This window comes from Sciurus vulgaris (genome assembly GCF_902686455.1).
Source record: "Sciurus vulgaris genome assembly, chromosome: 5".
NCBI classification, from domain to species: Eukaryota; Metazoa; Chordata; class Mammalia; order Rodentia; family Sciuridae; genus Sciurus; species Sciurus vulgaris.
Genome location: NC_136465.1, coordinates 124668889 through 124686622, shown reverse-complemented (window position 1 = coordinate 124686622; position 17734 = coordinate 124668889). Strand labels below are relative to the sequence as shown.

At 34.4% G+C, this 17734-nt stretch overlaps 1 protein-coding gene across 6 annotated transcripts in view; it reads right to left on the bottom strand.

Annotated features, from left to right (window-relative positions):
* USP15 (ubiquitin specific peptidase 15) overlaps nucleotides 1-16859 on the bottom strand; it is a 112005-nt gene extending 95146 nt beyond the window's left edge. The window contains exon 1 of one of the 6 annotated variants that reach the window (XR_013763796.1): nucleotides 16534-16859. Coding sequence is in view for 5 of the 6 variants with exons in the window: in XM_079139669.1 (XP_078995795.1) it covers nucleotides 16534-16622 (89 nt within the window). In the remaining variant the exon portion in view is untranslated. The remainder of the gene's footprint in view (nucleotides 1-16533) is intronic. The other 5 variants (XM_079139669.1, XM_079139671.1, XM_079139670.1 and 2 more) reach the window with 5 other exon arrangements.
* Nucleotides 16860-17734: the final 875 nt, after the last annotated feature.

The window sequence follows — 17734 nt, the reverse complement described above, 5'->3', positions numbered from 1 at the left end:
GTTGGTGGAATGTGGAGGAACTGGAACTTTTGTGCTGTTGGTAGGAATGTAAAACGGTGCATTAGGTAAGGAAAACAATATGGAGATTCCTCAAAAAAAAAATTAAAAACCATACTACTATATAATCCAGCAATTCACTTATGGATATACATCCAAAAGAATTCAAATCAAGATCTGGAAGACATACATGCACTCGCATATTCACTGCAGCATTATTCACAATTGCCAATATAGGAAAATAAAATGCTAGCTACAGATGAATAGATAAAGAAAAATGTGGCACATACATAGGATGCAATAGTATTTAGTCTGAAAAAAGAAGGAAATCCTATCATATGTAGCAATATGGATGAACCTGGAAGACATTATGCTAAATAAAATAAACCAGTCATAGAAATACAAATATGCATGATTCTATTTATATGAGGTATCTAATATAGTCTTACTCTCAGAACCCAGAGTGGAATGGTAGTTTGCAGAATGGGGAAAGGAATTAGGGGAGGAAGAAATAAGTTGCTGTTCATTGGATACAAAGTTTTAGTAATGCAAGATGAATAAAGGGATTTATTGTACAACATTGTGCCTATAGTTAATAATAATGTACTGTGTACTTAAAAATGGAGTGCAAATCTTATATCAAGTATTAACACAATAAAAATAGATGTATTAGGGAATAATCTGAATTACAATGAACAGTGTAATTAAGTGCTGTTTCATTCACAAGCAAGGCCAGGATTGGGGTGACTGGCAAGTGAGATGTCTAGGGACCATAAGAATGAATGTCTCCTTGGTGCATTATCCCAGTCCTAACTCTGCCTCAAACACTACGTAACACAGAAAATTACCCACCTGTACTGAGCTTCACAGGAATGCAAAAACACACCTCAAACATCTACCTAAATTCACCATGTGCGTTATGAGCCACACACTCCAGATTTGCTGTTAAATTTTCTTGGCAGATTTTGGATAATCCTCCTGGTACCACTTTACAAAAACTCAAAAGCCATAACACTTCTAATGAAGCAAACATCTTTCAAGATAAAATGTCATATTTATTGTAACGTTAATGTTTTTCTTTTTTGCAGCACTAGGGATTGAACTCAGGGTCTCATGTATGCTAGGCAAGTGCTCTACTACTGAGCTTTATCTACACACAAGAAAGTACTGAACCTCTTTAGCAATGGGGAAAATGCAAATTAATAACACAAAGAGGTATAATTTCCATTAAAGTGGTGAGCACAAATGCACATATATGCACATGTTAACAATATTAAATGTGTAGATGATGTGTAGTAACAGGAATTTTTATACTGCCAGTAGGGGGCTCAAGGGTTAAGCAAGAACACTCACTTTGGAAGGTAGTTTGGCAAGATCTATTAAAGAAGAAGATACGCATTCCATATAATCATGTTTTGATAGTGTTAAGTAATCTACCCCTACAGAAACTCTGGCACACATTTACAAGAATAAAACTATAATAATATTTACTGCAGCATAATATATAAAAATGAAACTGGGAAAATCTAATACATATTATTCATACCATGAAATACTACATGAAAATTGAAACAAGAACTAAAACTACATATAATAATATGAAAAAAATGTCCAAAAGACACAATGTTGAAGGAAAAAAGGAAGTTGTAAAATGGTACGTGCAATACAAACATATTAAGATGATAAACACACACACATACACACACTAGTGCAACTACACAAAAATTTAAAAGATACTACATATTATTTATAAACGATTGCATAAGTAGCAAAAGTATAAATAAAGAGAACTATAAAATTCAATTTCAGAATAATGGCTTCGTAAGCAAGGAAGAGCATTAGATTAGAGAAACATACAGGGAGATTCACCTGAATTTTAATACTTCATTTTGAACTGAACCAGGGGTACAGGTGAGTGTTATTATTTTTTTTATATTCTTCTTTCTGAAATATTACAATTAAATAAGAATAAATGTTTTTCTGTTTAATATAAGTTTATGTATATATTTATTTTCATATATATACATAGAGTACACATAAATGCACATATGTATAATCAAATGTATTATAAATTATGAATAATACTAAGGCCACCAAAACTGATAGTGTTAAGTGGCAGTTAAATGAAATTTCAAGTAGAAAAGCAAAAAAACAAAACAAAACAAAATCACAAAAACAGATTAGCTTTCTTTTTAGTTGGGATAAAAAAAAATACATAGTAAAATGAATAAAAATATCACTTTAGTTTATCACTATTTACTTTGAAAGAAATTAATAATTTTGTTATCTTTTATATTTTCATTTTTTCCAAACAGATTAACTTGTACTAGATTATAACAAAAAATTCCTATGAGCCTTGAATAATTGTCATTGGAAAAGCATAATTCATTTGTGATCATTTTAAAATTTATCAAGTATGATTCTGAAATAATAATATATTGTTTTGAGAAATGATTTCCTTTAGATAACTACAGCAGCCAGTAAATAAGCCAGAAAAATAAAAATGGAGTGACAGTTCATAAGAAAGGAAAAGCACACAAAGTACAGATCACTATTCTTGTTATCTTGGAAGACTGTATAAACAACAGAAAAATCCTAAAATTGACATGTTTATTGACTTGAAGCTGATCAAACTTTAATATCAAATATTATAATAGACTATAATTTATAATCATCCAAAATTTAAATATTAATTTAAAATTTAAACATTAATAAATAAACATCTAGAATAGCCCAAAATACAAGTAGTAATTAATTTTTTTTGTGACTAACAGACTAATTGTGCTTTCCTGTGTTTTCCTGTACAGGAGTCCATGCTTCACAGATGAGATCAAGGGTGAAACACTTCTGTACACTACAGAAACACATAAAAAGTTATAAAGTAAATATACTAACATATTAATCAAGGAGATCATTTTATTTATGATTAAGGCCTCTGTGGCTTAATCATCATCATTTCTCCATTTTAGTGGATAATAATTCAGGGGTCATCTATCTTGATTCTTACATACTAGGACATCAACACGAAACTATTATATCAATACTATCTGGTTCAAAATTATTAAAGAAAATCTCATGGTGACTAAAAATCTGTGGTTTTCAATGTATTAAGTCCTTTAAAGACTACCTCCTGCAATTCTCCTGTATGTCTATGGCATAGTCTTAGTCAATTCCAATAATTATTTTGAATGTTCACCTGTCTCATCAAGTCTCTAATTTGAACAGTTCAATCTTGTTAACTTTTCTTCCTTACAAGGAAGTAAACCTTGACTTTCTGTATAATTCTACTGTACCACACATTTAATCTCAGTGATTCCCTTACATATCAATGGACAATATAATTCTTAAAACCCAAGCCAATAATTTTTGCTCCTTTGCTTTGGATCCAATTTCCTTCTGCCTTTTTTGGAGACTGTTCCCATAGACAGCTCCTATCTCCTCCTTCTCTCTCTTCTGACTTTTCCTACTCCACATATATATAAGGACAAGTCTTTCACACCACCTTTCGACTCACATACTCATTTCCTCTTCTGTTCTTGTTCTTCTGACTTGGTCTTACAATCTTCCTCAACTCTCATTTACTTCCCAACCTAGTACAATAAATAGTCTTCCTATTTCAATGTACCCTCAACAAAGTCAACATTCATTTTAACTCATTAAGTTCCACGTTTTCAATTCTGGGAACATTTCAATACAACTGACACACGTGCATTAAAATAGGTTGGAAATCATAATCTAGAGCTTACATACAATACTGAGAGTTACCATTATTATGATTTATGTAATTATATTCTTATTGTATAAATGTTAATTAGTTACATCATACATTATATACTTATGTATTTACTAAATTTAAATTTTTATAGGTGTTTCACACCTGGGATGGTAAGACAAAATGAACTAAATTTCATTAATTTAGAAAGATCTAAGCAGATAACAGATACTTTAAAAAATCATACACCACTTCATTTCTTTATGAAACAATGAGTCCTTCTTTATAAAATGAGATAGAAGATGTGATATTATTAGGCTACATGTAAAAGTTAAAACACATCTAAAAGGCAAATTCTAACGATTTTTAGCCATTTTACTTATTGAGAAAGTATTTTCAAAGTGATGTATCTTTGGTGCATGTTAGATCTTTACCTGTCACAAACAATATAAAAAGCCTCAGTGTTCAATGCTATGGCTATCTGAGAGTCATGTTTCCATATCAATTAAGATAACACAAAAAACTCACTATTTTTGTTTTAGGAGGTTTTCTAGAATTGTGATATATACTAAATTGCGAATGAATTTTTTCAAGCCTATCTCAATTCGTTTTCACAATTACTTTTGTTTATACATTTTCTTCTTTCCTGAAATCAGACCAGAAGATTCTGACATTATTTGCTGTGACATCTTAAACAATTATAATAAAACCCTTAAATTGCTTATCTTAGAAATGGGAATTCATTTATTCAAAAAATATGGGTGGCCTATTTTGTATGTACTAGTTCACATAAGGAGTTAAGCAAAATAAAAGTCCCTATGTTCATGGAATTTGGAGTACAGTGAAGAAGAGATACAGTAAATATGAAGATACAGTAAAATATTGTAGTAAAAGTTATGAAGGAAAAAAACAAAAACTATGAAAGCACGTAATAGGGATGCTATTTAGAATAAAGGAAAGTTTCTCCAAACAATAACATTTTTAGCACATGAATGGAATTTACTCCTGGAAAAGTAAGAAAAGCTATCTAAACTGGAAGAACATCATGTACTACAGTCAGAAGGACTCTGGGAATTTTGTGTTGGACGAACTGACTAAATCCAGTTGGTGTTTATGAAAATAGTAGGTGAAATGCTAGATGAGACTGAAGAGGTAGACTGGAATCCGATTATACAGTTTTTAAGTATCTTTAAAGTGATGATAAAAGATTTTATCCTAAGTATACTACAAACCACTGAATCATTTTCAACAGTGAAGAGAGATGTTTGATTTAAATTTCATGAAGATCACTAGGAATACTTCAGAAGATTATTGGGAGGATCATAGGCTTATGAAGAGCTTAGTAAATAACAAATTTACATAAAATTATGTTATTAAGAGTAAAAAGGTCTAAATTGTATGGTTCTAAATATTTTGAAGGACTCAAAAGACCACAATATGGTCTTGATGGAATAATTTTCAATGGCTCTAGAAAAGCTGGGAGCTTTTGAGTCAAATGTAAGTAGTAAAACTACTGTAACAACTAAAAAGTCAAGATTTTTAATGAGGAGGCAAGGGAGGGTAAAACAGAAGAATATCAAGATATGTTTGGTATTTTATATACTCTAGAAGCAAATTTAAGAAAGATATATAGGGACCAATAAATGATTCAGAAATAGTCCTGAATATGACAGTTTAAAAGCAGTATGAAGAAATCCCAATAGCAGGATTTAGGAAGCCAGAGTGGTAGATATGCCTTTCTTCCTTCCTGGCTTTTTTTACTTCCTTACTTTTAGATATAAAGGAAACGTGTGTATGTGTGTATTAATTTGTACATGTTTACGCTGACAGCTTCCAGATAAATGCTGTAGTGTAACTAACACTGACATAAATAAAATATTGCTTACTTTTTAAAATCCTACCCTTCTCTTTGCAGAGTAGGCATAGTTACTATTTTACAGAAAATACACAACAATCTCACCCTAATACAATGTAGAACATTAACTTCCAGAAAATATTTATAACTACCTTGTGCAAAATTGACAACATGAACAATTTTGGATATTAATTCACTCTTGACTAATTTCCTTATTTAATGAAATGTCTAAACTCAGAATTTCATTGTTTCAGTTAAACCAAAGAAAACTGAATTATTTTAAAATAAACCAATGGCCTGGTTTACCTTCTCTTTTAATTTTCAGATTTCAAGCATTTCTAACCTATTTTCTGTTCTGCACATTAACTCCATCAGTTAGCAAGAACTAATTTTTATGACCTCTTTTCAAATCTAAACCAAGACAAATAGGGAACTTGAGAAGGAGGCCAAAGTAAGATTGTTTTTTAAACTATTCATCCAGACTACATGTATGTGATCACTGATACCTTAAATATGTGTGCCTCCCTATCCTAAAGATATCATGTACTTCTGCCTGACATGTAAGTTTGAATAAGCATATGTGAAGAAGGAAACAGTAATTAACAATGTTTGATCTTATACATAAATTTCCTGAGCTAATGTGTTTAACTTTTTTACACTGGAAGAACTGGGGAGGGAGGATGGGAGAGAAGGAAGGAAGAGAAAATAAGAAAAAAAAAGGGAAGGAGGGAGGAAAAACACTAAGTAAAATTGGGAATTTCTCAAAACAAAAAGTCCTTACAAATGACCTCGCTTTAAGAAAAAACTATCATATGCTGGCATACATTATAATTCTGAGAATAATAAGCATTCATGTACATACCATCAAACTATGTAGCTAAATAAAATCATTACAAATATATAGATACCTGAACTCCCCTCCCTTTGCAATTGTTTCCCAGAATTTGGCATTTATCTTTTGTATTTTTCTTATATAACTATTTCCATAAACAATATTATTTTAATTTTTTTTTGAAAGCCAGGGATTGAAGCCAGGGATGCTTAAACACTGAGCAGAATCCCCAGCCTTTTTCTTTTCTTTCTTTTTTTAAATTTTATTTTAAGACAGGGTTTCTCACTAAGTTGCTTAGGACCTTGCTTAGTTGCTAAGGCTGGCTCCTGGCTTTGAACTTGCAACCCTCCTGCCTCTAGCTTCCCAGATCAGCTGGGATTACAGGCATGCATCACCATGCCCTGCTTATTTTGAATGTTTTTAAACATTTAAATGGTATATGACTGCTTTTCCACTTGAAGGATTAATGGAGGTTTTGCCCCCTTGGAGTATACCATGCTGTTTTCTACGTGCTAAGTTTGTTGTACTATCTTCTTCCATACAGACACTATAAATGTCTTTTTGATCATTAGCATATTTACCTATAATCTTAAGATAGTGTTTGTGCCTTTGGGGCATAAGGTTAGGAGTTGGAGAGAAATCTGTGGGTTAAATGATACACAACATTCACTGGGTAAATATTACCATACCAGATACCTCTAAGAAATAAAAGAGTGGAGGAGATTTCCATGACAAAAGGTAACAATACAGATTGCAAAAAAGAGGAGTATGCCATTTACAAGAGCTACTGAAATGTTTAAACATATTTAAGAATATTAAAAAAATAACATTTCAATATAATAAGGTCAAAATGGACTTGAAAAAGAAGTTGTTGGAAGACTCATTACTTTCAGATTTCAAAACTTACTACACATCTGTTGTAAAAAAGTGTGGTACTGAAATATGGACAGACATTTTAATGGAATAGAATGGACAGTCTAAAAATAAACCTTTATTTTTATAATCAACTGACTTTTGAGCAGGGAGTCAGGACAAGTACACAGGGAAGAATATTCTTTGGAGCTGGGAAAACTGGAAACCACATGCAAAAAAAATGAAATGACCACTTACTCATACCATACACACAAAATATTAACTTGAATGGATCACAGTCTTATATATCTGTGTTAAAAATATACAATTTATAGAAGAAAATAAGGAGTATGTCTTTATGACCCGGAGATAAGCAAAGGCTTCTTATTCGTGACACACAACAGAATGGCTGACGAAAGAAAAAAACTGGAAAACTGGACTCCATTAAAATAAAAACTTCTGTGCTTCAATGAACGCTATCAAGAAACTGAAAAGAAAACCCACAAAATGGGAGAGAATTTTGCAAATCATCTATTTGATAAGTGACTTGTATCTAGAACATATAAACTCTTCCAACTCAATGATAAAAAGACAAACAACCAAATTTTTTAAATGGGCATAGGACTTTAACAGACATCCAAATGACTAAGAAGGAGATGAAAAGATGCTCAACACCGTTAATTATCAGGGAAATGAATATCAAAACTACAATGAGATACCTCTTCACACCCACTTAACAAGACTATAATAAGAGACAAGATATTAACAAGTGCTGACAAGGAAGAGGAAAAACTGGAACCCTCATACACTACTAGTGGTAATGTAAAATGGTGTAGTAGTTCCTTAAAAAGTTAAACATAAAGACCTCGCAATTCCACTTAGGGATATATCCAAGAGAAATGAAAACCTGCGCATGGGATGTTCACAGAAGGAGCCACAAAAATTGAATAAAAATGATAAATTGTTGTATCTATGTAACCACGGTCAACAATAAAAATAAATGATACATGCTATAAGATGATGAACCTAGAAAGTATTACACTAAGTGAAAGAATTAAGACTCAAAAATCACACATATTATATGATTCCATTTAAATATCCAGAATAGGCAAATTCATAAAGGCAGAAAGTAGATTCATGGTAGCCTAGAGCAGAAGGTTTTGTTTTAGGATAATGAAAATATTCTAAAATTGATTATGATGATTCACTTTACATAGGTAAATTGTATGGTATGTGAATTAAATCACAGTAAAGCTGTTTATATACATGTGAAAATGTAGAAGAGTGAAGGGGCCATAGATCTGGATAGAATTATTAAGAATGATTTTATTGAGATTGGTTTCTTGTCTTTTTTTTTTTTTTTTTTGGTACTAGGGGTGCTTACATCCCTAGTCCCTTTTGTTTTTTGAGACAGGATCTTGCTAAGTTGCTGAGGCTGGCTTTGAACTTGTGATCCTCCTATCTCAGCCTCTTTAGCCACTGGGATTACAGGCATATGCCAAGTCCAGCTGGAGATCAGTTTTGAATTAAGTAAAAATCAGGAATCAATAAAATGTATATGACACAATAGGAATGATGTATAATAAGGCAAGAAAAGGTAAATAATTTGCAGGAACTAGGGAAAAAGGTAGAGGTTAAAGGACAAGGAGACTTTTTCTATAGGCTCCTCATAACAGGTAAAAATAGTGTTTATCTAGTATGTCAAACCTGTTACTTCTTGATTTTAATACTTCTGGACATTCATTGCTCAAAAAGTTGTTCCCATAATCTGGATGGATATAAATCTATCACACACAGTTAGGCAGTACAGTTACAGTTTACTGCAGACTTCAGAGTTAGATTGTCTAGTTTAGAAACCCACTGACCAAGTGTATACTGTGTACATTTACCTCTGCAACTTCAGTTTCTATATCGGTATAATACTACCACTTAATAGGTAAAGGGAGAGATAGAGAGGATAAACCCTTCCAGGGCACACCCCTAGTGAAGTACTGGCTCCAACTAGGTCCTACCTTCCCAGTAGTCTATTCAGTTATTAATGGATTAATCCACTGATGATGCCAGAGCCCTCAAGATCCAATCACTTCCCAAAAGCCCCGACTCTGAAAATTGCTGTACTAGAGACTAAGCCTTCAACACATGAGCTTTTGGGGGACCTTCCAGATCCAAACCAAACACATAGTAAATGAGCAATATTTTTGTAAACCATAGCCATAGTTATATGGTACATGTAACTACTTAGTTATACCTCTCATTAGAATAAAAAAATGTTTCAGCTTGAAAGCCATTAAAATAAATGAGTATAAAGCTGAATGTATTGGTGTATGCCTATAATCCTAGCAACTGTATACAGAGGCTGAGGCAGGAGGATTACAAATTCTAGGCCAGCTGTGGCAAGTGAGTAAGACCCTGTCTCAAAATTAAAAATTAAAAAGGTCTGGGGATGTAGTTCAGTGGTAGAGTACAAGGGTATTAATCTCCTGTAACACCCACCCCACAAAATATACCTACAGATCTACATCTATATATAAGTATTACAGATACAAATTTTTCCCATCCTTATCAAAGATAAATCTCTTGAATATCAAGTTGTAAAAACAGTTAAAAATAGAAAACAACCAATTACTAAGTTTATTTTACCATGCTAAAAGAACTGGATGCTCTTTTCACTCAAGCAATTAATTTTGGTTCTAATGCTCTCAGGTTTTGATTTAATTGGCTCTCTGAAACTTTGAATAGCCTGGCTTCTGAGACACTTTTGGGCTTTTCAGTTAGATCTTTTGACTTCTTTCACAAAGGAAGTCCTTTCTATGGGTGCGTCTCTAACAGTGGGAATTATAGCACTAATGCCTGGGTCTTCTCAAAATTAAAAGAAGAGTGGAAAGGATAGTTAGAATTCTTAGCCCTCTTGGAGGAGAATAATTAGTAATTACTTCCCTTTTCTTTTTGGAGAGCTATACAGAGATCATGTAGAATCTTAGTGATGAAAGCAGTAAAAGCAACTGAGGCATAACAAAACACAGGTTAATCCTAGAGGGGTTTTCTACCTTAGATCACAAGCTGAATAAATTTCCTTCTTTTTGGAGACCTGTTCTTGATTCTTTCCTCAGGTATTTAATTTTAATCTGCATCTAAACCAGAGATCGCTGCCTATCAGTATATGATATGTCTTCTAAGTAGTGATTTGTGTAAACTGGATGCTACATTTCCTGTTTAAAGGATGGATGTGAGAAAGAAACTGTTGAAATTATTTCAGGGCAATAAATGAGACAGTGTGAATTGCACTGGTAACTGAGGAAGTGAAAATAAAAGACACAAACTGAACTGACATTACTTGGAAGAAAAAGAAAATTTCTAATGTGGAAACTAAAAAGGAAGTGAAACACTGCTTGAATTACATTTGAGTAGTGATAGCATAAAACTATTTTTAATACTAAGGGAAAATTGACAGTATCTATAATTTAAAAATTATAACCAGGTATTCATACTAAGTCATCAAACAAAAAATGAGGTAAATAAGTGTATGTACTTTAAGGACACACAAGTGTAAAGCATTTAAAATAGTGGCTAGCACAGAATAAACATTCAAAAAATGTTTATTGATAGTGGTATTATCAATAGTGAACCATAGGCAAGCCAATATTTTTCTCTCAGATTCCTCACCTATATAAGAAATATAAATATATATTTGATCCATATTTTGAGGATAAAATCAGATAATGTGTGCAATTAACCTTCCCCTTACTTCCCTGCCAATATACCAGATAGCTTCAATTCACTTTTCTTTCCTTCCTGTTCTTTCCCCTTTCTCCCTCTCCCCCACAGAGTCTCACTAAAGTTGCCTAGGGTGGCCTTGACCTAGGCATCCTTCTGCCTCAGCTTCCTGAGAAGCTGGGATTATAGAAGTCTACCAACACATTTAGCCCAACTCATTTTCATCAGTAATCTAGGCTTCTGATTATTATTTTTTAGTTGTAGATGGACCCAATACCTTAATTTTATTTATTTATTTTATGCAGTTCTAAGGATCAAATCCAGTACCTCACACATGCTAGGCAAGAGATGTACCACTGAGTTACACCCCCAACCCCAATAATCAAAGCTTATTAATAAAGTAATTCTCAAAGTGAGGAAAAAAAGAATCTCTCTAAACACAATGAACATATTCAATGACTAAGATAAATTAATTGTTATATCAGCATTTTTTTTGAAAACTAAGGAGATCATAAGACTATATCTGTACCTTCCACTGTCTTAAAAATGTTCTTCAAATTAAAAAAATTTATTAAATGAATTATTTCTGAAAAAAATCAGTTGATAAACATGGAACATAAAACACCAAACATTCATATTTGTGTTGTTTGTGCTGGTCTAATTCTAGGGATTCATAGTCCAAAAAGAGAACTTTATGTACATAGGGGTAAGGCAATACTTTCAAAATATGAACAAAATGCTAAAAAAAAAATACAAAAAAATACCCTGTAAGATCTTACTACTTTCTTAATGTGTTATTTCAATAAAACACTATGAGAAAGGGAAGTATTACCACTAATAAAAGCTTATGCTTACTGATAAAACAAATGAAAATTCAGAAGCTCAACAAGAAATGACCCCAGACTGTTTTGTTTGAAGGTATTTTCAGAACGAAATGATATTTGTTATATGTATTCAGTTATTCACCTACCAGTCTTTAAACATTTTTTAATTTCCAAAAGCAAGATGTTAAGATTTTCCACATACTCCATCATATCTAAATTGAACAGTCACAAGAGACAAGTGTGGGATAAAATGGTAGAATTCTGCAGCTAAATATAAAATAGACTCCCTTTAAAGAAAAATAAGTCATTCTTTTTCTTTTTACAGTGAAACTCTTAAATGAATCTTTAAAATAAGAGGCAAGGTTAGTGAGTTAAGGGCATGAACCAAAGAACTAGACTACTTCCGGTCAAATCCCAGCTGTACCACTGTGGGAACATTTCCCTGAGTCTAGGATTCCTATTTTGTCAAATATGAAGTACCCTGAATTGTGGTGATGAGTAAATAAACCAGTGTGTGTGTGTTTGTGTGTAACAGTAACGGGCACATAGTATTTTTAAATGTAATATTGTAGTTCACAGCCTGACAAACTTATTTCTTACACTTATGTACAAGCAAGATTAAACTTTTTTGTAAAAAGATCGCTTAATACCTTGCATGTGCTAATAGGAAAATAATACAAAAATCAAGCCTGAAAGTCACAAACTACATAAATGAAATCACTGACCAGTTCTGGATTTTCTTGGCTAAATAGGTTATGTTAATCCTGGATTCACTAATGAACTTACAAAAAAAGTTTAAAGTAAGAAAAAATGCTTTTCTAATCTTTTAAACAACTAAATTGTGAAAAATGTGCTTTAATGGCACTATTTCTGTCCTTAGTTTCACCCATTTACCAATATTAAAAAGTTTTGCTTTCTCATTTCATTTCCTGTAAATGGCATAAGAAGCATCCTATTTAGTAGTAAACACCATGGCACAACTAAAATTAATTTAATCAGTAATATAAAATTTTCTTAGGTACATATTAAACCACTTGGAATTCATGTTAATGTAGAGTGTCCCTTTACCTTATTAATTGATTTATGATTATTAGGTTATTTTCTGTGCCACTCAAAGTTGCATTAAACATAAGGGAAGAAATAAAATAAAACCTTAACAAATTTCTAAGTAAAACTATAGAAATGGAGGGAAAGCTCTAAAAGCTAAAATCAATGTCTCCTATTTAAAATTTTACTAATCTTTGAAATTCTTTGAAAATTTTTTGAAACAACTATAAAGACATTAATTGACTCTAAATACATGTTAACATTACTTTCCAAAGTTACCTAAAAACTACTAGAGTTATTAGGGGTTACACAAAAATGACACACAATATTTAGCTGATTTGAAAAGTTAGCTACATGTTTTCACTGAATACAATCAGACAAAAATATTACTGAAAATGAAGCCAGGCAAGATGACACACACCTGTAATCCCAGATACTCAGGAGGCTGAGGCAGGAAGATGACCATAAATACAAGGCCAGCCTGAACAACTTAGTGAGATCCTGTCTCAAAGTAAAAATTTAAAAATAAAAGGCTGGGATTCAGCTCAGTATTTGCCTTCCATGTCTGAAGCCCTCAGTTCAATCCCCAGCACCCAAAATGAAAAACAAAACAAAACAAAAAAAGTACTGAAAGTGATTGGTAGATGAATTCCATTTAGTAAATTGGGGAAAATCAGGTAGTGATTTCATTTTGATGAATATTTATTCACAAGAGATCTATTTTAAAAGAAACCTCCAACCTGTAACTTTCTTTATATTTCATTCATTCAATGATCATTCTTTAAATAGATTCCTAAAAAGTTTACATTCAGAAAATTAAGCAAATTTTCTTTGTTTCATCAGGTAATACCACCTTGTATCTGAAAGTTATCTCTCAAATTCAACCTAAGCTAAACAATTTTAAGATTTTTAAGTCCTTTTTCTATAGTTTCTAAATTCTAGCTTAATCTTGTTAATGGTTTTCTGAATCTCATCATAATGGAAACAGATCAACAAATAGCATTATGAGACTACTGCTTCACTTCTTTTGCTAATTGGTGTTACTTTCCTATCTCTACTACTTCATAATAGTATGTTCCTCTTCATCTCAGACTTGTCTAATTTACTTTTATCTCTAGAATATCAGTTTATATATAAAAGTCATTTTATGCTTACAAATGAGCAGGAACTCTGGTATTCATGCAAGATCAAATAAATCTTTATACTTGCCTAGGTACTGGAGTTCTAGTTACTAGTGGACTAGGAGAAAGTCTTATCTGCAAAGCACTCAAGAGCTAATTTAATCCATTTAATTATAACTTTAAACATCTGTATTAAACTCTTGAGAGTACACTTTATGATAAACCCACCACTTTTTCTTAGCAGCACAGTCAATCTTTCTGAGATGGTTCTATGTATGTGGTAAGACAATATTCTATTTATGTAAGGGTAGTTTCAGCTCTAATATGACAGGATTTGCCCAACACCCATAAAAGACTAATCCAGAGACTTACAGAGGGGCATTAAAAAGAAAACTTTCTAATGAGTTTAAAAAATGAGCCCAACAACTAAATTATTTTTATTAAATATTCCTATCACTTCTGTACTCATGAGTTCATTATCGAATTTGTATTTATCAAATTATCTCCTTTAAAATCAAATTTTTACTCTACACTCTTTCTATTTTTTGGACATGTTTCACCTGCTAATTGGCAAGTAGAGTGGTTCACATATAAACCAAATTGGTTTCTGCAACTCCCCAATACCACATTTTGTGTGTGATTTTTCCCTTCAAATAAAAGAGAAAATGTGATGCTTGAACTTGCAATGTTCTACAGTTACCTAAAACATCTGTGCCCTCAGTTTCCTTTTCTTTAAAAGCACTGAAATTGAACTCAAATATGGATTCTTTAAAAATGATTTACAGTAACTTTGCTAAAAAGCAAAAATACATTCATTTGAAAAATACCAAACTTAAATGCCCCAAACATATTACTTCTATTATATTTGAAACACCACCAATTATTACTCAGTATACCCAAAACAAGACATTGAAATATACATATATTTTAACTCGGAGATTTCTATTTTATGGATACCCATATTTATATTTTTATGATATGGCAACAGGCTGAGCGAATTAAATCTTTAAAAGCATTCTTTTGCATACAATAAAGGGCAAGGCCTGATTTCATCTTCAAAAATCCACAGCCAAGGTAAACATAGGTGTCTTAGGAAATGTCTAATTTCTCTTCAATAATAAACATCATAGGAACAACATAACAACAAAGATTAAATCATTTGTAGGTCCTATATTTGCTGTAATGCAACAAGTGTATATTTACACCCTTAGGGATTTTCATTATAGAAACACAGTATGTAGCATAACAAAGTAGGAAAAAAAGTACTAAGACTTAGATCAAAGTAGTTGAATTCAAGTCCCAAAGCTGCCAACTATTAGCTTATTTGAAAATTAGTCCAATACTACAGCATTTGGTCAGACTGAACAGCAGAGATAAAAAGGTAGCTAAAACTTATTTCATAACTATCACGTTTTAGAACATTTGATTGAATCTAAATAAAACCCCTAAAATAAAATTGATATTGTGCATTCTACAGATGAAGACACTGAGGTGCAATGACTTACATGAACTGGCCTCAAAGTCATACTGCAAGTTAAGTGGTGGAACTGTGAAATAAATTAGGTCTAAGTTTTATACTCGTTCTACTAAGTCACACTGGAGTCCGCAAACAAAACAAAACAAAACCACTCTAATTTATATATCACTGTTCTGATATCAGAGGGATGTGAAAATTTTTTCTTATAATAAAGAGGCACACTATCCTTCCTGTAAAAAGTATTTTCCCTCTAGGTTACACAGTCACTGTATTCAAGTTATTCTGGATGTCCTTTGCTGTCGTTGGCAAGTATTAAAATCTCCACACACTTCTTCAGTATTTTAAGCATTGTATTTCACAAGTTTGAATATTAGCAAGTTACTTAGGCCTCAAGTGGACTTATCTACTTTTTGCAGGCCTACGTTATCCTCCAAAGAGGAGGGAAGGGCTGCACTTTTAACAGAAACACTGCCGGCTTCTACCAAGCCTCCACTAGAGCACAAGACCACATGGTATCTCTCAGAAGCTTAAGGTTCCCTACTCCTCTCCCTCCTTTTCACAAGGACCTGGAAATTAGGGTTTCTTTCTCTTAAGTAGAGACCTGACACATGCCACCTGTGTAGTACAGACCGCAAACATCCTGCAGCCGGACTCCCGGAAGACTACCAGAATCAGAATAATGGGGAACTTGGATGCCGACAATGCCGGGAGAGGAAATGATTGGCAAAGTAAAGCGAGTGAGACTGTGAAAAGCTACAGGACGAAGACCTGTCAAAATAGTGTAAGACCCACGCCGAACGACTGTAACCTATCCTTCGGGAAGGCCTGAGGTGGGAGCGGCACTACGGAAAAGAGGAAGACTCAGAGACCCGCACGAGCCGCCGCCGCCGCCGCTCCCCACATACCTCTCAGCATGCACTAACAAGCCACTAACACTAGCCTTCATCTCGGGTCCAACCTTTGCCCCAAAATCCTGCTGCCCAAGGCGGCCGCCGTCCGACCTGCCCGCACCTGTCACTAGCGAAAGACACCAGCCCGCGGTTCCTGCCCAGTCCTCCACCATCCTCGGGCAACTGCAGCCACCTCAACCCCTTTCCCCTACCAGGTGTCCCCTTTCCGGAGCGAGGTTTTCAGCAGCGTCGCGATGTCAGAACGCTGGGTGTCCAGATCCGCCGCTCCGCCTTCCGCCATCTTCTTCCACTAGCGGCAGCGGAGGCGGCAGCTACGGCGGCGGCACGCCCAGAGCATTGTGGGAATGGCGTCCCGCGGCCCCTCCCAGTCGGCAGGTCGAAACCAAAAGAGACGCGGGGGGAGGGGGGTGCCTCGGGACAAGAGGAGGCCTCGGGGGTGGACTGGGTGTGCGGCTGTGGTCTGCTGCCCCCCACCGGTCCCCGCCCGTCCAGCATCTCGCCTGGGCCTCCTCTGGCCCGGGACCGCCGGCTTTTAACTCTCGTGGCGGAGGGCTTGGGCGCTCTGCAGCGTGAGCGGTGCCAGGGCCAGTCCAGCCTCGACTTTGCCTACCCCTCCTTTCCTCCTGCGGACGCCTGAAAACCCTTATTTGCGCATTCAATCTCGCTTAAGGGTGGGGTGGGGCGGAGAGTGTGGGAACGGCCAAGATATGGCAGAAAATCTACAGCTCCGTGACTTTGGGCTTTTGGTTGCGAGTTGCAGAACCCAAGCTCAATGAGTACTGGCACAAAGAACAATCCGAAGCCGAACGTTTGGCCACAGTGCCCTTCCTAGATTCCTTCCAGCTCTCTTGCTGTAGGTAGGGACGTTTCTACAGGCTCTTTGTGACGCCTCCCCAGGCACACCCAGACAACTAAGCTGCAGTGAAAAACATGTCCCAGTTCCTCGGTGAACAGGGAGTAAAATAATGTATTGAATCATGACAGGTTCTAAAGGAGAAGAAAACGTGTGAAAAACCACCTCTGTGTGGGCGTAACATTTCCTTAGCCTTATCCCATGGTGTGTGCACTGAACTGAAACTTGGATAATGTGAGCTTTTTCCAAGCCAACAATTAGGTTACAAGTGGGGAAACTGAGTCCAAAACCAAGATGCCAAGGTCAGACATTTAATAAGTAGAGAGGCAAGTTTACAGCCCAGGTTCTAAACACCATGTAATATAAATTATAGTACGCTCTACCTCTCCTTAGGAAAGCCTAAGTTAAAATGTAAATCCCGCAAGAGCTGGAACTAGGTTCCTCTTGTTCTGCTTGGGTTTGTTTGTTTGTTTTTCCCCCCTTTTTTTAAACATTTGGTGGCTAGCATCGTGCCAAATGACATTAAAAAACACTTCCAT